Source organism: Vanessa cardui, chromosome 15 (assembly GCF_905220365.1).
Source record: "Vanessa cardui chromosome 15, ilVanCard2.1, whole genome shotgun sequence".
Taxonomy (NCBI): domain Eukaryota; kingdom Metazoa; phylum Arthropoda; class Insecta; order Lepidoptera; family Nymphalidae; genus Vanessa; species Vanessa cardui.
The window spans coordinates 3,011,562-3,035,184 of NC_061137.1; the positions used below are offsets into that span (position 1 = coordinate 3,011,562).

The 23,623-nt window shown below is 30.8% G+C and overlaps 1 protein-coding gene and 1 non-coding gene across 2 annotated transcripts; both read right to left on the reverse strand.

Annotated features, from left to right (window-relative positions):
• Positions 1-1,095: 1,095 nt before the first annotated feature.
• On the reverse strand, positions 1,096-22,156 carry LOC124535702. Its single transcript, XM_047112011.1, has 6 exons — positions 22,010-22,156; positions 8,283-8,440; positions 5,302-5,518; positions 4,823-4,950; positions 3,175-3,355; positions 1,096-2,657 (listed from the first exon to the last, which is right to left on the reverse strand). The coding sequence occupies exons 1-6, from the start codon at positions 22,053-22,055 to the stop codon at positions 2,608-2,610; spliced, it is 780 nt and encodes a 259-aa protein (XP_046967967.1). The 5' UTR covers positions 22,056-22,156; the 3' UTR covers positions 1,096-2,607.
• Trnal-caa lies at positions 6,640-6,754 on the reverse strand. Its single transcript has 2 exons — positions 6,717-6,754; positions 6,640-6,684 (listed from the first exon to the last, which is right to left on the reverse strand). It is a non-coding gene; the product is annotated as a tRNA-Leu (tRNA).
• Positions 22,157-23,623: the final 1,467 nt, after the last annotated feature.

Here is a 23,623-nt window from a genome sequence, read left to right on the forward strand (position 1 = left end):
ATAAGAATTTCTTGCATTACGTAAGTGTTAAGTGATGTACGTTTAATTGTGATTTCTAGTCCCAATTTCGAATAGTTTTAAATCTTTAATCGACTAGACTGAATTATTATAAAGAGATTGTGTCGGCTATCAATTTACTATACCTTTACAATTCTTATCATTCGTGTTTGTAGCTATTTCTGTAGAATATATTAAATTTGTCTCCATAAAGTTAAAATAATGTGTGTCTTTTTATTAGAAAAGAATCGGTCAAAAACCCAATTAATTGTATGGGGAAATTGTTAGCGTGAAGGATAGACAAAAGGTACTGTGATAATAATGTAGAGTCGTTTGTATTAATTCCCCGTTAGAAATTCATTTTAGTGTTAATAATACACGTATACGTAAAAATATAAAGCCACAGATCCTGAGGTACTGGGTTCAGACCTCAGATCGGGCTGATGAAAAATATTGGTTTACTGTAGAAGAAAATCTCTGGTTAGTAAACTGCCTTACCTTGGACGTACAGCCTTTACTCTTTCCGGATTGCCGTCCCATCGGATAATAAGAGTAAGGCCTTAGAAAGTCTACCTGTGTTTGCAATTGGCTGTTCTCACCGCCGTGGCCGAAATAAGAGTGAAATGATATCCCATACGTGTTTATAAATTGGTCCCCCTTTCAAACTATTTATTTACATTTCAATTGTACAGTTGATCGGTTTTGAATTAAGAATGGCAGATTGTTACCGTTGTAAATAATTTCTTGTCGATATATACATGTGAGAAAACTTTTTAAGGTCGATTTGATTATCTTGTGGACAGATATTGTAACGTCAGCAAAACAAATCGCTGCTTGAATGTCGTAACAGGCATAGTTGAATTCCGTTTTATGAATTATATTTATTTCAACTACTTCTGAATTGTAAGTGGTCATAATGAATGTTATAGAATTCTAGATTAATGCTAAAAATCAGGATCAGGAATGCCAGAAGGACTTTCCGTTACCAAAATTTCCAGCAACGTAACGTAAAGAAAACACATAAATACAAAATTAAAATTACTATATGTTTATGATTCCAACGCACAAAAAGATTAAAAAAAAAAACAAACAAACATGAATAATGTACTTTTTATAAACGTTATCAACTTCAAACTTTGAATAAATCAATAATTGATTGATAATTGGATCATAGTGATTCATTTATAATGAACTATAGTTTCTATCATAATTACATATTAGCTAAATATATTCTCAACGTTAAAACTACAAAGAGCTCTGTGACCTAGTCATTTCATACTCTTTAGTACATAATGCTATATTTACATTGTTTAATTTTAATTGTTATATTTCTAATCAATTGTCGAATTACGTCCATAAAATTTTATTATTTACAAATGTACAGACATTACTATATATTCAATTTTAATAGTATATATAAAAGTAAAGGAGATACTATCGATACAGTTGCAGTTTTGAGTTATTTTGTTATGTAAGGTTATTTGTCAAAGCCAAAACTCATTCTGATATCAATATTCTACTTAATAATTCAAAAAACTTGTTTTATAAGGTTTTTTTGACAATTAACCTGCTGACGCTACTTTAATTTTACAGTTATTGAACAAAAAATAGATTATTAAATAAAGTTTTGTTGAATTTAAAACTAATATAAAATTATTATAATGTTTTCTTTGTTGACACATTGTACAAATTCATTGAAAGTAATCTTTATATGAATATTTTTTAAATATAATGATTCACGCACATTACAATTTTAAACGGTTCTATTAATAATAAGATATTTCTCTTAGTTACATGTAAATGGGATTTTAATAATGTAATCTGAAAATAACTTCGAAAGTATAATCTATAGACGTATCTTTGTAAGATGTCCTAACAGAATGCCAAAATCATTGTAAGGTAGTCTCCACACTGACCTTGACACATGTGGGTGAAAACTTACATATATACATTGAAATGAACGGTCTAAAATTGCTACATATATGAGAAATTACAATTTATAATAATATGAAAATTTAACTAACAACATAAAATATTTTCATCCACATGTGTCAGTGTAACCTTAATCTGTAAGCGTATTTATTTGTCTTTGGTGTCTATAATATAAATGTTGTCCATAGAGTAGCATTTTTACTTGAAAATGAATAGTTACCCCCATAGAAATTTATAGAAAACCTATATACCAATGTGTTCTATGAAATTTGTTTTTTTTTTCTATAATTTTATTTAATACTGACATAAGCTGTCAAAATGCGCATAATATTTGTATATCTGCTATATAAATGACGAACGTTATTTCATAGAACATATAGATATATATTTAAAATATATATGCAGTGTGGAGATTTTATTAACCAATATTTTACTAAGCTGGTGGTTACACTGTGAACAAAATCACATATGATCGTACTATAAAAATCAGACATAATTAATTACATGATAAAGATTTACTAAAAATAATTAATGATTTTATTATCTGTGATCATTGTTCTAGTGTAACCATACCCTAATGTTTCTAAGTCAACAACGATATCCTACTGAAATAAAATAAAAAAAAAAAACATCAATTCTTTGTGGTTTCATTTAAGTAAAGGTCCATAGAAATTAACTTCACCTTAATAAATATAAAAATAATGCCATAAACATTATATGCGTTGAACCTGAAAAAATAAATAACATCAATTAAAAAAAGATACAATTTATAATTATTTAAAGTGGAGTATACGATGGTTCGAAGTTGGGGTTAGTTAACGTAATGATTTAAGAAATACAAAACGCAATTTAGGAAAGATTTTTAGATAATTTTATACTTATAGATACATATATAATAGGTAGGTACAATATCTGATTGTATATAGAAATATTCGGGATTCCGCATATTAATTTAATTGCCAAGGGAGATAATACATCAATTAAATAAGTTTGCCAAACGAATTAATACAATCTAAAGCATAGTATTACACAAATATTTTTTTGGCCATAATACCATCCCAGTAGGTACATTTTGGATAAAATAATCACAAATTATTTAAACTAATCGTTTGCAGCAAAATCCTTCGAGTTTACAATAATTTGACGAAGAGACTGACTACATAATATTTTTAAATAGTAATTGACTAATTCCTATAGAGGAAATTTAAATTTTGCGGAATTCTGAGTTTGACATGAAATACTTACCAAAATATCTAGATGCCGAGTTGAATTCTGTTGGGGTTCCTCTAATAATCTCATTATTGGAATTCACCTCAGGAGTACAAAGGACCTTAGCATCTGAGTTCCGTGTGTATGATAGATAAGACCAGACGTTCCAAAGTTTTGACGTTGCATTCCAAACGCGCCCGGTGAAGTCTGCTTGTAGCTAAAATAAAAGTCTTAATCTTAGGATACCGAATTCCGATTCGTAAGGTGAGTGAGCCAGTGCAGGAACAGGCACAAGGGGCGTTAAATTAGCTCTCAAAATTGCCGGTGTATCTAATGGAATGGATAATATTTCTTATAGGGCCAATGTCTCTGTGCTATACTGACCATCAGGTGGTCTATATAGCTGTCCACCTATATAATCATATCATCACATATATCATAAAAAGATTAAATTAAAAATCTTATCTCTCTATCATAGTGGGCCTTTATCTTGGCTCGTTTGGGTATCAGTACAAACGTTTTTTTGTGCTCTGGTTGAAGTATGAAGATTAATAATAGTTTGTCGAAAGATATCCCAGTATTAATGCTTAAAAAAGTAGGCTTAGCTCAGTTCACATACAGTATTAGATTATACAATGAATAATAAAAATAATTGTATAAGCCATCACAATGGGCCATTTTGTGCGCTATTTTAGTGCAATGATATAAGTATCAAGTTTTGCATTAATGTCGTGACGAATTTGGTAGGTTTGTCTACCTTCCAAATAAAATATTGTGAAGCATACAACTGATTTATTGCATCACCTGCTCCAACGACTATGAACATTGGAAAACCCAGATTATTATAATTGCACCATATTTAGTGAATTTGTATACTTGACTTGCATTCATTCGCTATCATTGTTTTGTATATCTAGCTATACCATGAATAATTAGCCAAAATTGAGGCTTTAATTTGATTATTAAGGGAATATGGGAAACTTGACTCCAGTGTATTTATTTATTTGATTTTAAGTATTACTGGAAACATTTTGACCTGTATTTGTAACTATTAGAAGTTTCATACGGAATACAGTAATAGTTAATGTATTGTAATAACCCTGGTTGCTAATTAATTTGCTCAATGAGCAATATTGTTTTTACTGTGATTGGTGTTTAGGCTATTTATCCAGATAATACCAGCATCACATATACGGGAAGAAAAAAAATATGATTTTATATTGCAACCATAGACTAAGCTTATTGAAAACCTATTGCTTTTAAAACATTGTTTAGTCAATACCTACATCATTAACATTGACATTATATAATTGTAATAATTTCCTCGGTGGTAGGTTTTGTGCAAGCCCGTATCAGTATCCAGATATCAGATATTCTACCGCCAATCAGAAGTTATTGTTGATGTCTTCCGGTTTGAAGGGTGAGGGTAAGTGATCCAGTGTACAAGTTAAAGGGAGATAACTACGTAGGTCTCATGTTTTGTTACTTGTCAAAGATGATTAATCATCTTACATCTCCGATGATGACCACTTATCAAGTGGTCCATTTGTATTGTACAAAGGCAACTAAGTATTTATTTTTACAAATAAAGCACAAATTATCTTTAAGCTGAATTAGACTTCTAGGTTCAAGAACTCTACAGTGCACTATCCTTTCTGAAGTATCCAAAATTGTTGTGACTCACCTTGTCCTGGTCGACAGTCCACTGCAGGTTAGGTGCTGGAAGACCAGTCGAAGAACAGTTGAGCATTACACGGGTTGGAGATGATCCGTCTTGGGTTTTGCTAGTGAGTGATGCATTCGATGGTGGAACTAAAAAGAAATAAAGATATGATAAGTCATGGCATGTATACATAGACATGGGTGTTGCTGAATCTATTTAAAAATTTATATCCTGTTTCACTGATTGAGGATATTTTAGCTTTCAAATATTGAAATGCATTAATAAAATTGAGATTAGAATTATATTCGATGATTAATTTGCTTGATATGATATCATAAAAAATAAATGCAAAAGAAATACGTTTTTATAATTAATATCTCGAAGAACTTACTATAGGAAAACTGCGTGTTTCAAACGATATTCTGCGTGATGGAAAAATCTCCAAAAACATCTCAAGAGGAGAAATTACCCAGCAGTGGAACATTTGGTCTGTTACTTACCGAGAATTTTAACGAGGTAGTCCTTTTTTCCAATCCGGAACATCGGTCTCTCTCCAGAAACTTCGCATGTGTATGTGAAGTCACTAACGGATGGCTGGTAAGGTTCTAGAAGCATAACACACCTCCCTTCTTGTCCCCTGTCTCTAATTATGGCGCAGTCCACGTGCATTACTGTCTGAGGAGTCTGGAATACTTCGCTCCGAGATGGTCCATGTCTCTGTAATCAATGTACCTATAATGTATGCCCAGTGATGCTCAAATAATTAAAAGATCAATTATATATAAAAATATATGAAATATTTTCATGATTATATATTTAACAAGGAATATTGTACGGCTTCTTATCGTAGCGTCATTGTCTATGGGCGATGGTGACCACTTGCCATCATAATGTTCATAAATAATAAAATAAAATACATAAGTGCTTATATAGAATATTATTTGTTATATATAATGTTACAAATATTTTTAACATTCATATAAAATTAAATAAGATTTGTTCCTACCTACCTAATATTAACACAATTTGTCATCAAGTCAGTTAAATTTCAAAGCGGTATTCATTGAAGCTTGTAAACAAGCGCATAATAGGGAGGAAACAGATTGTTACTTGGTAAAATACTCGGAAGGGGAAGATTACCCACTCGACTCGGTATGATGACTCAAATAGGTGAATATCCGAAAACAGACCTTACATTACGTATATAGGCACTCGGACGCATATTAAGCTAATTTAAATACGCGCAATCTAACTTTGCCTGTCTTAAATTAGTCAAGAGCGTATTCATGGGCGGATATAAAGCTATGTATGTTTTTGTATATGGGAGTGTGAAGGGCTTCTGGTAAGATAGGCTAGATGCGTGATTATTATTACATAATCAATTAATTAATTAATCATAGTTATTTCTTAATATTTTAAATGAGTAAATGACCCGATATTTTGTTAAATGAGTAAATGACTCGATATTTTGATGGGCATCATCAGCATTTAATAGTATTGAAATCTTAGTTTATTTAAACAGGAAATCGAACACATGTAAAATAGAATTGGAATGGAAGTCTGACAAGTAATATTTTTTTAAATAAATTCAAATAAAAATTATATAATTAAATTATAGCACAATTTTAATTAAATATTATTTTATAGTTTAGAGTGAGGATGTTATTAAATACCTATTTAATAAAATAACGAGTTAACTATTGCAAGAACTTCTCGTATTTGAATCTTTTAATTTTTCAGTATTAGATATGGTTCAAAATAAAATGTTTCAGATTTTATATATTTGAGCTACTCACAGTTGAAAGTAAGACGTAAGAAAAAAAATATCAAAAAAAGTTTGTCAGAAGTGGGATTCGAACCCACGCCCTCAGAGAGGACCAGAACAGCTCATACCTACTGAGTAGGCAAGGGTTACCTTGAGTCTGGCGCCTTAGACCGCTCGGCCATCCTGACGATTGATAATGCAGTTGAAAATGTCGTCCATATCCAACAGTAACGTGTAATGATAATTTTGTTAACGTAATATATTTTTATAAGGTCAGAGAAGTTAAAAGTATTTAGTGTTTCAATATAGTATATGAGGAATTTCTTTGAAATGTACGTAGTCTTGCGCCTGAACATTTTCCTTTGATTCGTCGTCTCATAAAAGTATTTGGGACAAAGAAAGCAATAGAGAGTGAATTTTTAAAAATAAAAAAATATATATTGATGAAAAATAAGTTTTTTCAAAAATGTACTTTTCATCTACATTCTCGTCGAAATCATCATATCATATGTTTAAGTAATGTCGCAATAATACTTATACATTTTAATGATATCCTTAGTAATGCACTGTCCACAGAGTAAACAGAAATTGAAAAGTAATTTAATATGTCAAATAAAAATAGTATTGAATATATACGTGAAAGATATTCAGTTCGAAAGAAAATCAAACCTTTTTCAGAACAAGTAAACCTACATACGGCTAATGTGAATATAATCAGCTAATTAGTAATTAGTGTATATACATATATGATACAAATTCACCTCCGACATTGATAAAATCGATGGGAAAACTAAAAGGAATTATAACAAGGCATTTCATATTCATGAAAACGATATTCCGTGATTAATAAAAATAATTACTCGCACGTCTGGTTATGTGGAGGTTAATTAAGAATTATGGAAATTAATGTTGTCTTAAATTTTCGCGATTATTACACATTTAAATAAAACTAATTATAACGGATGAATCGCGTGTATTAATTATTTTTAAACATCCCGACGTTTCGAGCACTTTGCAGTGTTCGTGGTCACGGGTAGACAGTCTACCCGTGACCACGAACACTGCAAAGTGCTCGAAACGTCGGGATGTTTAAAAATAATTAATACACGCGATTCATCCGTTATAATTAGTTTTATTTAAATTATGGAAATTATTGTGTATCAGTGTTAATAATAGTGACTTTACCCGACTTGGTAAATCAGGTCTTTGACCTTACCACAGAAAAGATAACGCATAACCTCATCAGGTGAGGTAAGGGCTCAGAACCGCTCCAAGGTTCTGTAAGAAATATTAACTATTCCTTACATGGTCATTGGTCCACCAACTGGGTGGGTACCAAGATACTTGGGGTTGGGTACTAAGATATAGATACTAGTAGAGAGTAGGAGGAAAAAGCGTAACAAATAAATAAATATACAAGTAATATCATTACTCACTCAGTACAAAATACTCATTATTATCAAAAATAGTCTTTTATTTTGTACTTTTTAATTTCTTTAATTATTTTTTTTAGGTACTAGCCTATTCGGCATTAAACGTACTCATCTATTGACTTCATGAACTGTCAAATAATATACATGTCTTAATCGAAGACGTTAAAATTTTCTCATACAATATTACTACTGTTAAACTATTAAATATTAATATAAGCAAACTTACTTTCGTATATATAATATTATATTATAATATATATTCTATAATGTCATGTATGCAAACCTCAGGTCGGTAAATCATGAACTGCTGCCCATTGTTATATAATCTGACTGACTGTAGGGTGTCGGTGGACAGAGTTTGCCACCCACACGTAACTTCCCATCCCAGGTCTGGACGCCATTCGCCCGTAACGTTCACCTCTATTGCACGTGCTATTGTCGCTGCAAAAATTGTAACAGGTTAATGACCTCTATACAGGAATTTTCAACGTTTAAAATAACTATGTATCTGTTTTAAATATAATAAATATGTTTAGTAACTGTATTCATGACATGTATTTTAACTAAATATAACACGACATCACAATCCATTGTAAATTATTGTTAAATTTAGTAACAAATATAACCTATTTATATGAATATAGTCTTATAAAATTGATTGATCGATATGTTTCATATTTATTCAAGAAATTATTTTACAAGTAGGTACCTAATAGCATTTTGTTAACCTAATATGTTATGGTATTTTCAACCTTAATAATATATAGAAATAATTTTATTGTTTATTTTGTCATACTGATCACCAAACTAGAACTTTTTTTTATTATAAGTATATCAAAGTATCATCTTGAAGATGGTTAAAATCATGTTGAAAGATACGTAAGGTCAAATCTTTGATATCATTAAGTAACTAAGATGCATTTTGATTATCAATAATAGACAAAAATCAATGAACAATTTCGATTATTATTATATTATACAGACTGCAATTATTAGTATAAAATATAGCTTTACTTGTTCTATGTAGTTTTGCGAGAGTTATTTTAAAATTGATTTATCTCTTTCTGTCATCATTGATATTGGAGAGAATAAATAAAATATTAATTAATTAAGTTTTTGGATTTTATTATTGAAGGTAAGAAATATAAATTTTGTAATTACACATAAAAATAAAATTGATCAAACTTTTTTTTGTATGTCAATATAACGTCAAAATGTGAAAAAAATATATTAAAACTTCAATTTTATTGATTGCATTGAGTTATTAAAATATTAGAGTACACTTATAAACTAATATTGTATTATTTTATTTAAAACTAGCTGACCCGGCAAACTTCGTACTGCCATAATCGAAATGCTTAACTTAGTCCAAATGTGATGTGCATAGAAACCATCGCACGTAGCGAATATATAACTGATTTTTTTAAAGATTTGTTAAATAAATATTTCTGATACATATTCCATTACAAACTTTAATATAATAAAAAAAGTATTGCGTTATAATACCTTCAAAGTTGGCATAAAATAGTCCTGAACCATATGTGTTGCGCCAAATGATGTCATGTGGAAACAACTGTTATATTTTTGAATGTTGGCTAAGAAATGCTTAGAATCATTTCCCATCCCAGAAACTAAAGAGCGTAAGGGATCTGGTGGTGGGACCAATTGTGGTAATTTTACTTTGCCTCCAGCCCAACATAATCCAATAGATTCACCACTGTATTTGAACGCCTCACAATATTTACAAATTATTGTCATTTAACCAATTGTTACTAATTTGTCGGCACAATAATCTATTGCCGGATCATAGTGCATGCAGCTCGTTCCAGGATCACAGGAGTACTGCGTCTGTGGGATCTCTCAATTCCATTAAGTCGTGCTCGCTTTTGTTGCGTTCGATGTGGCACACCTAAGCCTGTCTATTTCATTGTCAGTCACTAAAGAACGCAATTGTGACATAGCAATATAACTATTTTCTCGATCTGTCTTTCTCTGCTCATCTGGTCATCATACTTTGACTGCGACGACCTAAGTAAGGTCGTGTTCTCCTCGTCATCGTAAACAAAGTAAGAAAAGTTCTCAGACACACACTATAACTAAAGTTTAAAAAAATAGAGCAAGTAGCTTGAAATATCACTGTTACGTAGCGGTAACCATCAACTCACAAAGATAGAAGCAAAGAATATAATAATATGTAGGGGGATAATAGGATGCACTCTTTGTCATAAGAGGAATCGATAGACGATAAAGGATCGATCTGTTTATTGGTTGTCAAATGTCAAATATAATGGTTACGTTCATAAATGTAATATGTGACAAAACTTTAATCAATCAATCAGCCCATTTTCGTCCACTGCTGGACATAGGCTTTTCCATTGCACGCCACTGTGATCGTTCTTAGGCTACTCGCATCCAGCTCCTGCCAGCCGTCTTGCGTAAGTCGTCGCTCCACCGTGCCCGAGGATGTCCTACACTACGTTTGCGAAGACGCGGTCTCCACTCTAGAACACTTTTTCCCCAACGGTTATCGGTTTTGCGACAAATATGGCCAGCGCACTGCCATTTCAGCTTACTAATCTGGTTAGCTATGTCGATGACTTTGGTTTTCTGACAAAATTTAAGATTTATCAAACAATCTATGTACATAAAAATGATCTGATAGACAGTAAACAACTGAAGTTAGTTAAAATTAAGGTTCTTTTGGTACCTCCTGTGAATTAATATGTAGTTATAAAGATATAACTATTCTTTCAATTTGATTTCTGAATAACGGGGGCAACATCAAATGTTTGACAGTGTAGGGATTACCCATGTTACAAAAACATGATTATGGAGCTGATAATGACATCAATACCGAACATGTTTATGAAGCTCTAAACATCGATGTTAATTGATAACATCGGCGTTTTTCCCAACTGAAATAAATTCGATAAATAGATGTAACGAACTCATATGTAGCCCACCGCATGGACCATGTATTATATTTTTAATGACAACGTGAAATACCTCTGGATCAAGAGTTTGATCGGGAATTTCAGCTATGATAACGTTATAGATTTGATCCGGAGTTATTTTATGTATCAGCCAAATTGATACATATGCAATGTGCATGTGGAAATCTCCTTTTTTGCCATTCAATGGAGTACATATTGCAACGCACCTCTCCAAATATTCATAATTCTACAATTAAATCCATAAGTGCTTTCAATTTTTGCCGAAAAACACGTGTGCTCTTATGTCATGTCGACTGTTCTTCAAATAAATTGTTTTTAATATCATCTTACTGAGGATTACATGTAACAGATCCGGTCGACCATTTTTCGTACATATGAAATTGGGTCTTGAGCATATTCGTTTATATGCCATGGGCGACCAATAAACGAAGATGGCAATATAGTCAATCGCCCGATATCATTAAATTAGCATCATTCGCTATCGCATCTTGCAAATGAATATATTCTTCGGATCTTAATTTTGCTTGGTTGAAACGATTAAAATTAAGACATTCAGTTTCTATTTTGGCATACATACCAACGATATACTGATGATATAGTTTACCACATCTCGAGATATAATTTTGTGCTTGTGGACGAACCATCAGTCGATATGAATAAAAATTAATGGCACAAACTTTTTTCTGTATATTTAAACATAAAAATAAACGATGTACTTTTTTAAGACGTTTTATCAATTGAAACTGGTGGATGAGTGTACTCATTTTCAATTAATACTTACTTTTAATTTGACAGTACAATTTTCCGTCTAAAAAATATCCATTAACAAAATGACCCGCCATTTATTGAATTCATTTGTTACAAAAAATGTACTAAATGAAGAACCACACGACCGATTTTGTACAAACTTCACATAAACCATCTACTAAATAGTCCGAACAAACCCTGATAATTTGGTTTGGATAGGTGAGCCCGTTCTTGAGTTATAAAGTGATATAGAAAAATGCCACTTATTTTTATATATAAAGATTCGAAAAATAGATGTAACGATGTTTTAAATAATGCAAAATCAATATTAAAACATCAATGTTTTATTATCTAACATCGATAATCATAGAAAATCAATGATAATTCTCTAATAAATCTATTTCCAAGGAAAAACAAAGTTGTTGTTTTTATTATATTCCTAGCGTTTTTATCATGCTTACTCACCTTCTAAACCTTTCCTGAACTTCAACAAATAATTCAAGACCAAAATTAGCCAAATCGGTCCAGCCGTTCTGGAGTTTTAGCGTGACTAACGAACAGCGATTCATTTTTATATATATAGATAGGCAGACGTCATTGACTTTTCTGTGGTCACCACTGCTCATAGAGACACTCATACTAAAAATATTAACAAACAACCACAATCACAATATACTTACAAAAATAATCATATAAAATATAGTAATTTCCATTGCAATTCAAAAACGATTCAAATAAAATTAAGAAAGTTTATTTAATAAGGCTTTTGTAAAACAAATCTAACTTCGTTGCATTTTATTTCTTATCAAACGCAATCACTTAACTGCTAAAGCGGTTTTGCATTTAGAAATAAACAAATGTTATTTACGGCGCTAAAACTTTTATTTACATAAGTAAATTGTTTTTGTCAGGCGCAAGTGGATTAAACAATTAATTATGCAAATGTGAGGTATGAACCCAAACAAGGGCGGGTCACGCGGATTATTCACGTAATACCTTCGAAATAATTACTCTTTAAGTTTTCATTTTGTTACGTTTTTTTTATAAGATAGCACTCAAATGCATTTAAGGCTTCTTAAGAATGCTCATAATTTTTTTTTATAATTAATGGAGTACAGATAAATGCAAAAATAGTATTAATTACATTGCAGAGTATGTCTGCGTTACTAAGTGTTTCTCGTGCCAAAAAAAAGTATAATTATAAAATGTACGCAATAAGAATTTCACGTTTTTGCCACCATTCCACTTTGTAAAAATATTTTTTATCTGTATAAAATTAATTATGTTCCAAATTTAAATAGTTAAAATTATTTAAATATTCTGTACCACGTTCGTGCCTTCAATGTAATAAATACTTCAATTTAACTGATAAAAAGAGAGGCAAAGAAAGATAGAGGGAGAGAGAGTAAAAAAGATTATAATAATTCAAAATAAGGCATACTAGAAGCTACTAATAAATGGTATATGATAAATAATATTTAGGTGCATACTAACATTTGACGAATTTAGTATTTCGTCAGCAAATAGCCTTAATAATTGTGTGCATGTATTTTTATATAAAATAACGATTCATTACAAAATCTAACTACATTTAAGTGTGCCACAGTATATTTTTTTAAAATAATTATTTATTAATCTGATTGTTTGAATAAGCAGAGTGCAAGGTAAAACATTTTTAGTAAAACCTCAAAGCTGGTTATGGAAAATATATCTAAAGTAGGTATTTCGTTTGGCGTAAGGTAAAAAATGAATAGCAATATTTAAATTGCGATAATTATCAAATCAAATCAAAATGTAGTTTATTCAAGTAGGCTTTTAGAAACACTTTTAATCGTCATTTATCAACTATTTTAAGTTAAAGCTACCACCGGTTTGATAGTAGATTCTACCGAGAAGAGCCGGCAGAAACTCAGTATATAGATAGTCTTTTTCAACATTATTCATTTTCAAATATATCCTGCCTGGAAGTCAATAAGTATTAATTCTACGCTTTTTTATCGTCTGTATAATTTAGTATTAAATAATACGCCTTCTTTACCTATGTATGTTTTACAAATAATTTGAATGAATGAATTTATGAAACGGCAAAGTTAAAAATGTCTGTGGAATTGTATTATAGAAACGGGTACCTTGCCCAAGAAGAATTTCTTGTGTTGATTATCACAGATTTTATCAAAGTGATCCATGTCACCTAAATGTTATCCTAAAGTTATGTTGATACCTTATAGTCCACAAATTCTGGTTGTGGTTTGAAAATCAGTAATTTTTACTATATATTCAAAATTCATACTAGGTATCTCAGTTCTCCTTTACGGCACTCAATATAATAACGATTGAATAGATTTTCATATTAATTATCAAAACATAAAAAAGTATTAAACCATTTTAAAACTACTTTAAATATGTCACGTAGATTACAGTTTATGAAGCTTAAATAGTCATTCACCCAGTTATGTTTTATTTTTTTAAATTAGACAAATTAGGGAACGCATGCGAGGGGAGGCGCTTTTATATCTCGTTAATTTGACAACAATTGTAAGACTTCTCTCCGCTGATACACTGTGTTCCTTTGAACTTGAATGTTTAAATTATTATTATAGTAATAAATTTAACTTATTTCATTTCAATATTTTATAACTTCTACTGTAGACAACAGCAGCCTGTAAATTTCCCACTACTGGACGAAATTTCATTGAAAAGAAAGTTTGGGACATATTCAACAGATGAATTATAAACACAATATAGCCCATGAATGTACAGTGGTGCTTGCCTGGGTTTGAACCAGCAATGTCGGTTAAGAAGCACGCGTTCTAACCACTGGACTATCTCGGCTCAAGTTCTACTGTAGAATTAGATAAATGACTCCACTGATAGACTCATAAAACAAAATGGTTCAACCTCGAGTCCTGACAGACTTTCACCCAAAATTTCAAGACGCAAACGCAGAATACATTAAGCTCAGAAGACAGGGTATGTGCAAACAAATACAGGTACATTATCTATTCCCCTGAATTAATGAGCTGGGAAAGAAGATCACCAGTGGTTTTAAGCGTATGTTACATCGAGGTATAGTGTAACATCGAGGCGGGTTTAGGGGAATGCTCATTGGAGCGTTGACATAGTGTGCCGAAGTGCCGAGTTCTAAGGTCTGGAGTATTCTGCTAACTGTGCTATATACCCTCAATAATGCTCTATGAGTAGATTGTCGATTACACTCCACGAAAAAAAAGGCAAAAAATTGTCTATGATTTCTACTGTCAAAAACTGCCCAAGATCCAGCCGAGATATTGCAGTACAAATTAACCCTGGTGGAAAATAAAAGGGTGCCTAATGCATAACTGTTCCAGGAGGCTTGATGGTTAACACCAGTTATGTGTAACAACAAACTCACTAACTTCACGCTTATATTAAGTATTAGTGGAATAAAACAACGACTTATTTAAGCTTTATAAGGAAATTAATCGCCTGCTGGTATTGATTATTACAACTGTCTTAAAACATGCATCGCACGTTAATTAACTTAATCAATATTGTAGTGATGTTTCCAGCTTAAACTGGATACTCTGCGACTATTTTAACTGGGACATAGCATCTATAATGGATCCGAGAGTGGACGGATCAAGCTAAATTGGATTATATTATGAATACTTCACGAACGACCTCGTGAATAAATTCCAGCATAAATACAAATAGATGACGATATCATTACACGATGTAACAGACGGACAGTTATAACAAATGCAAGGAATGTTCTTATGAATGAACAGTATAGACATTGTAAATGCATACCTTTCTGGCGTGCTAACGACTTTTTAAATACACGGCTTATGAAGTTATTAATAATTCAATTCACATTGGACTTTTGTTGATTAAGTCGTATTCAGTATGCATTTCTTGTAAGCAATGTGCTGACAATATTATGCTGTGTTAACAAATTTGATAACTTGATATGTACAACTTGCGACCCCCCCGGCTTCGCACGGGTGCGATGTTACGACATAGCAGAAGAAACTTCTAAGATTATCAGTGTTTTTTAACGAACTTGACCATGTTTCACTACATAGTATAAAACAAAGTCGCTTTCTCTGTCCCCAAAGGGATTTTTAAAACTACGCAACGGATTTTTATGCGTTTTTTTTTGTGATAGATATAGTGATTCGAGAGAAAGGTTTTTGTATATAATACATGGACAATATAGTAAAGAAACACTGATCATTTTAGAAGATTGCGATGTGATATCGTAAATCAACAAATTGTGTAGTATATTTAGTATCAGTACGAAGCCCGAGGTGGGTCGCTAGTTATATATAAAACCTTCTTCTTGAAGCAGTCTATCTATTAAAAAAAACCGCATTAAAATCCGTAGCGTAGTTTAAAAGACTTAAGCAGGCATAGGGGCAGAAAAAGCGACTTTGTTTTACACTATGTAATTAAGATTATTTCGATGAAACGCAAAGCAACTTAGCAAGTACCAAGTAAGATGAGATAGAAACACAATACATACGATAAAAAACATATTGGACTATATCCGCTCTACATAAAGTAATGCTTCGAAAAACATATTCTTTAATTGAAAACTTATAATAAAAATAATAGAAATATGAAAAATTAACATATGATATGATGAGGCATAAGTTTGTTAACATTAAATTATAATTGCTAAAATATGATGTCTTATTGTCGGTTTGTCTATAAAGAAACTATCATGTATAGAAATGTCCTAAGTCCACGCAAATGTTATTTGAAAGCAACGTAAATAACTACTACACATGCATTAAATAAAATTGATCATATCATCCTAATACCCCACAGGGATATAGTTATAAAATAAATCTTGTTTTATAAGCGCTATATTGTTTAAGTATGTAAATATATTTTTATAAAAGGGGATGTCCCGACAGGTAAAAAATATCGCACAGCTATCACAGACAGAGGAAAATGACCTTTGTTTCATAATACAGCGAATGGTTTCTTAGTAAAATTATATTTGCAAGCGGACGTTTCAATCGGCCAATCATCGAATTCATACGTACAACAGCTATAGCTATTATATAAGAACAAATTCAGTACATCGCATTGTTGATATGCGAAAATGATTGTAATTATTATTAAATTTAAAGTCGGTACGAATCAAAATAGCGTAAAAGTGTTATTCGTCTCTACAATTATTATTGGTTATAAAGAGTGATGACTATTTCGTATATATACATGTTTTGGTTTAGAAAAAACTAGTAGTACCCCGCGGATTCGCTCGCGTTTTAAGGCATTGTTTGTCATATGTCAGGCAAAAAAGGTAGTCTATGTCCTTTCTTAGAGTTCAAGTGTGCTTCATATCAAATTTCACCAAATTCGGTTCAGCGGTTTCAAAGAGCGACAGAAAGACAGACAGACAAGTTACTTTCACATTTACAATAATAATATAGATTAAGCGATTAAGACTTATTCTTTTTAATTTAAAAATAATAAATTTCAACTAAAATACATTAAAAAATGTTACTATGATCATTAAATGATATTCATAAATATTGAATAATATCGTACTTCATACAAAGTAGTCTCGTTATAGTCAGTTTTCGGTATATAAGAATTCCTTAATATGCTCAATTGGTGCGTCGTGCGCGCCTTGATACTTTAATAAAGCATATTTAGGACTACTTGTGACAATGTGGATACGCGCATGTCGTAATGAGACCCATTACAAGTCAATAGTTTCATTGCTAAGCGTATCGCTTCTCAAACTTTTTACCCACAGCATCCTAAGCAATAATATAAACAACATCCTAAGTAATCTTATAATCTTATGTATAAAAATATAATAATTTAATTATACTTTTATACATAAGATTATAAGATTGTTTTAAAATATTCACCTAGGTTTTGAGAAACGAATGAAAAAAAACTAGATGAATTGTGCGTATTGTATAAGACAAATAAAAAAACAGACTATAGAATACTCGCTTTTATTCGAAGTGTAATTATTACAGGGAATTTGATTATAATAAAATATAACCATATAAAAATAAAAGTATATAAAATAACTATATAATACTAAAGTATAAAATAATTATTCTTCTTATTATTACTGAATGGCAATATCAGAATTATTTTTGAAGTGTGATTCGGCTGAATAACAAGATACTTACGCATTTATTATTTTTATTAAAAAAAAAACAATGATAAGAGTGAGTAAGGAAAATTCTAAATTTAAAAATATTGAATGTTTTTGTATATGGCGCCTTGTCTTTATCGCTCAGTATCGTGTAATAATAATTATAATGATGCGAACTTATGAACTATGAAGATGCGTCTTAAGTGGTCACGCGACTCACGCGCTAAGTAATCAGCTTCTTCAGAGTTTTAATAAATGCATGTGCTTGACAATTGAATATAAAATATTAGTAACATAAGTCATATTGATAATAAATAAAGTAATATATAAATAAGGAGTCATAAATTTAAGATTGACGTATTTCTTGCGATTTCCTTATAACTCTATTGTTTTATTTTAATATTTAGATATATGTTTATGATTAATATATTTTTATTTATAAAACAACACTAATTCGCTTAACAACTTATATCAAACTTCACATTTTATTTCCTAAATTCCGGTAACAGTTTCGTCGACATTCGAGAGGCCATTTTGCAAATCTATAGATTAATCAAGCTCTCAACCAATGATATCCCGTCAATTTGCTGTCAAATTTTGTTTATTTGTCTTTTTTCTCTTATGTTTGGAATAGAGTATTCGTTGGTACGGTTTGTTTACAAAGCTACGTTTGAGTTTACGGGTTCAAATACCTTCTTGAGTCAAACATTTCAATAGTATGATTAAAATTCGCAATTCTTATAAATAATTTTCTTTTATTATTTGCATGTTTTTTTTTAAGTACAGAAGCAAAAAGTAGTAAGTACATTTAAACTCATGATGATTACCGTTTTTCACTTGTTCTAACCAGTATAAGTATTTTTCAAAATACTTTTATAACCTTTTAATTCTAGTTATATAAAGTTATTACAAGTGTGTTATCGTGTACTGAAGGCATATTATATTAACCAAATGTCTTTTTATAGCTGCCATCAAAACTAAGTGCAATTATGAGATCCCTTTATGGAAGCTTTGAGTTATTTAGTAATTGGTTCCAATTGAGAATAATTAAAGAGACATCTGCAATGGACGGGTTTGATGTGAAAAATTAAAAATGCAAGATGGGGTGCGGGCAACGTGGATCTAGGTCGCAATTGCATAATTCAGAGGTTCAGTAAGATGATCTTCTTTTATTTTTCTATTTGGACAATTTGTATATGTTCGAAATTCAAATTATTATTTTTTTTATGAAATATTCGAATGTTGAATTTGGAATCCAGCGAAGGGAAAGCGTAAGTATCGAATCGGTTTTTTAAAAGTGAAGTGGAGTTTACGAACTCCTGTATAAATCCAATATTTGTGTTTGTGGGTTCAATGGAAACTTTTTTTTTCGCAATGAAAGTCTTTCAAAGTCGTACAAATAAGTTGGTATAAACGCCTTCACTTTATATCCTTTAATATTTATTTCTACAAATAAAAAAATTAAGTAGGTTTCCAATTGGTTCCGATATTGAGAAATACACAGAGAATTATTCGAATTGAAAACTTTCTTTATTTTTGAAGTCGCGTAAAAATGTTTATTTAACTGGTTTATAGGTCTGTGGCTAAATCATCGGGTTGCGAATCTCGAGGTTCTACTTTCAAACAGGGTTACTTATCTGTGTAGTTTTTTTTGTTATTTCAACTTCTCAGTAGAAGTCCGAAGTACGAAAGTTGGTAGTCTTACAGTTCCTTATTTTGGAATCGCCTGGAGTCTCGCTGGTTGTGTTTGACTGCCGTTCCATTCGATTATGGGATTCAGGGTTATATACTATAACATCCTCCGTTGAAAATCCTATGACTGACCATTATATAACAAATACGAAATATACAAAATAAATAGAACGAATGATTATGCATTTGTTTAAAGTTTGTCTACGTTTAATAAGCATTATTAATTGTGGTACATATTTTTTTTTTATTTTATGGAATAGTTTGGCGGACGAGTATACAGGCCACCTGATCGTAAGTGGTCACCATCACCCATAGACAATGATGCTGTAAGAAATATTAACTATTTCTTACATCGTCAATGCGCCACCAACCCTGGGAACTAAGATGCTATGTCCCTTGTGCCTGTTACACTGGCTCACTCACCCTTCAAAACGAAACACAACAACACTGCGTACTGTTGTGTAGCGGTAGAATATCTGATGAGTGGGTGGTACCCAGGCGGGCTTGCACAAAGCCCTACCACCAAGAAAATAGTTATGAGTATTAATAATCATGGGAAATCAATTGTGTTCATCGGAATAAACTTTTATACATTGATATTGATTTGTTTATTTCAATTATTAAAAACCAAAGCTATCTGATGATCAGATAATCATAAACGTATTTGAATAAATAATATATTAACGATAATTTTTGTTGTGATCAATGTTGGTTGTCATTTATACAGACAGCCTATGATTTATATCATCAATGAATTTTAGAGGACAAACGGCGGCGCGTAGAACGCAAATTTATTATTTTATATGATTGATATTTTCAAATTCAAAAATCAAAATAAAATTTATTCAAGTAATCTTTAACAAGCACTTTTGAATCGTCATTTTACAATTAATTGAAGCTACCACCGGTTCGGAAAGTAGTTTCTACTGAGAAGAACCGGCAAGAAACTGAGTAGTCACTCTTTTTTTAATATCTACTCTATCTTTAAAGGGGGGTGAAGTTAATTAATCCTGAGTCTTATTCCTTCCAATTTTAAACCAACAGAAACAAATAAACAAATACCCGTTTAAAAATAAATTTTGTACTGAAGTTCTTTTTCGCGACTGTGGAGTGAACTGTTAGAAAACCTAAGGAAAAGGCATTTAGAGCTGTTTGCCTGTGTCTTCTGTCTCTTTCTATCATATGTGGCTTTATCTAATACTAGCTGTCGCCTGCCGCTTTGCTAGTTTTTTTAGGGATTTGGTTGTCATGTGATAGGTACAAATAGACTGTCCTTTCTTGAAGATCAAATTTGTTTCATACCAAATGTCATCAAATTCGATTCAGCGTTTGGTGAAAGAGCGACAGTCAGACAGAGTTGATTACACATTTATAATATTACTATAGATTATATAACGTTTGTATTCGTTTTAATTCACATGACATTCATAATAACAATTTTATTGTTTGTGATAGATTAAAACGTTAATTTATATCATTGTTTGTGTCATTTAGTAAATAGTATATGGTGCGAGCAATTACGTTCCAACTGGCTGCCCCACGACAACACTGTTTTAGTAAGGTCGTTTTTTATGAAAGAGAGATGGCCTATGGATTTATTTTTGTTTTTTTTAGTATTATTTACATTTATTTTGACATCTCTTGACGACCAATGTAGATTATCATTAGTTTTCTATGTTTTCTTGGGTCTGGGTGTTTGTTCCGTCGTTACTTCTGATTATCCATAACACAAGTGCTCTAGTTACTTACATTGGGATCAGAGTAATAATGTATGTGATGTTGTATCATATTTATTTATTTTATTTATATTTAGTATAATTATATATATATTATTAACTCACTTCAATTGTATAATAAATACTTCAAGGAGTTATAAATTATTTCTTTTAAATAACTTAAATGATTTTTTTTCGTACGGTTTCTTGAATTTTTTCTAAAATTTATATTGGTGTGTTTTTAGTAGTTACTTCATTTTATTCCAATCTGTACAATATTTACAGACGTGGTTTCTATAAATTTGATTATTTGATTGGGTTTGGCAATTAGTTATGGTTTTATTTCCGGGTAACATCGCAATCGAAATTTATATCCATAGTATCAGGTATCTCGAGTCGGATTGGTATTTTTTTTATTTAAAAAAAATGTTCACATCCAATTTTCCCTCCATTTTTAGAATATATTTATTAAAACGTGAAATTAAAAGAAGCGTTGTAATGCATACGTATTTTTACTATCACTATTTACTGAATTTATGATATATATATATGATTTATGAATATTCAAGTAATCAACTAAAAAAATAATTATATTCGAAAAATAAAATAAATATATCAATATGATCTGAATCCTAACACGCGGTTCACACATTCGGAAATCGATATTAAGGTACTATGTAAAAAAAATATTTTTAATGTTATTGACATTCCTAATTCCATGCAAAACTTTATTCTAAAATTAAAATAATAATAATATCATAATTCAAGAACAATATAACCCTTTGATAATTACCCAACAGTAGCCATGTTATAATCGTTCCACTAATTCCGGAGGTCATCACAATAGTCACAGTTATTAATCAAACTAAATGGAACTGCAAACAAAACAATTAACTCTTATACAAAACACGTCCACTTTATAAAACCGTTTTGACTAAACTGTCTGTAGTTTAAAAGCTGCGCGCGCGACGACAATGACAGCACGCTAAAGTACATTCGAATAAAGCATGTGTGTGTACTGTATGACAATGATACTGTACTGGTATTTTTTACATTACAATTTCGTATTAAATATCACCTTGTTTATAATTATAATGTGCTAATATTTTACAGTATGTATTATGCTTAAATTAATTTGAATAAATGAAATAAATTTAATTTTAATAATATGTTCCAAACCTTCTCCTCTAAGGGAGAGAAGGCCTTTAGCCCAGAAGTGGGAATTTACAGGCTGTTGTTGTTGTTGTTGTTGTCGAAATAAATTTAACAACCATCATCGTGATCATCATCATCAACAACAAAAACAGCCTGTAAATTTCCCACTGCTGGGCTAAGGCCTCTCTCTTTTGAGAAGAGATAAGAGAGAGAAGGAATTTAACAAAAATCAAATATTGTTGCTCTTTCTTTCATTTTTATATTATATTATTATTTTTTTACAGACTATTAATTATTTATTGCTCTTATCTGTCTTGTAAGCAAAAGTTCATCCTAAGTTTTTCGTTATCACTTTTAAAATCTTGAGATACGTCCGTGGTAAATAGTTAATCGGCATTGTGATATTACAAATTGTTTGATTGGTGAATTCAAAATGGCAAACTGAATCGTCATTGGTAGTAAAAGTTTTGTTGTTAAATGAATTATTATTTAATTTATAATTAAGGTATTAATTGACGAAATATCGCTATACGAAAATGGATTGCAAACTTGGTGAAGTTTTTTTTAAGTTTATAGAATTTATCCATATATTTAATAGATAATAGTGATACAGGATTATATTTTTATTAAAAGTGTAGTAAGTAGCATATCATGAATAAGTGATTGCAATTAAAACCTCATCTATAATGGTCGCACAAAATTATCTGTGGTCTATAAATTTCGTTTCCGTAATTGACAGATAGCCGGCAAGCGAACAAAGAAAAAATAACCGTAAACGCATAATAGCAGTTAATGAAAGTTTAATTTGACCACCGTAAATGCAATTTTACACCCTATCCCTGATTCCGCATGCATGATAAATTTTGACACAAATGAATTAACGCTTAAAATTCATATCAATCTTTAATGATACGTCGTATATTTTATATTAGCTCTTATTACAATGCGTTAAAGTTTAATTTCCTGAAAATATTTTTTTAAAGCAATATTGCACATTTATTTAGTGAACGTGGAATAATTTAAGTGATCTACGATTTTTAGGCTTAATAGATATGGTTGGGATAATGATAGAAGGGATTGTTTGTTAATTTAGATTATGAACGATGTGTGCCCCACGGGGTAAGCCTTAATTTCTATGTATCTTTAACATAACGTTTATATAATGATAGATAACGCGTCAACGTCCGATATTCATATTATTATACATAACATAACGTGCGTTTTTTTTAAAATTGCGTTTCGTATTGTTATG

What these genes read in the sequence shown, in the direction of transcription:
- LOC124535702 (XM_047112011.1), bottom strand. Translation starts at nt 22,055, where the DNA reads ATGACCTCCGGAATTAGTGGAACGATTATAACATGGCTACTGTTGG. An exon ending in TCATGATTTACCGACCTGAG is followed by an intron (nt 5,519 to 8,282) that starts GTTTGCATACAT and finishes CATTGATTACAG; the next exon opens with AGACATGGACCATCTCGGAG. An exon ending in GGACTGTCGACCAGGACAAG is followed by an intron (nt 3,356 to 4,822) that starts GTGAGTCACAAC and finishes CTTTTATTTTAG; the next exon opens with CTACAAGCAGACTTCACCGG.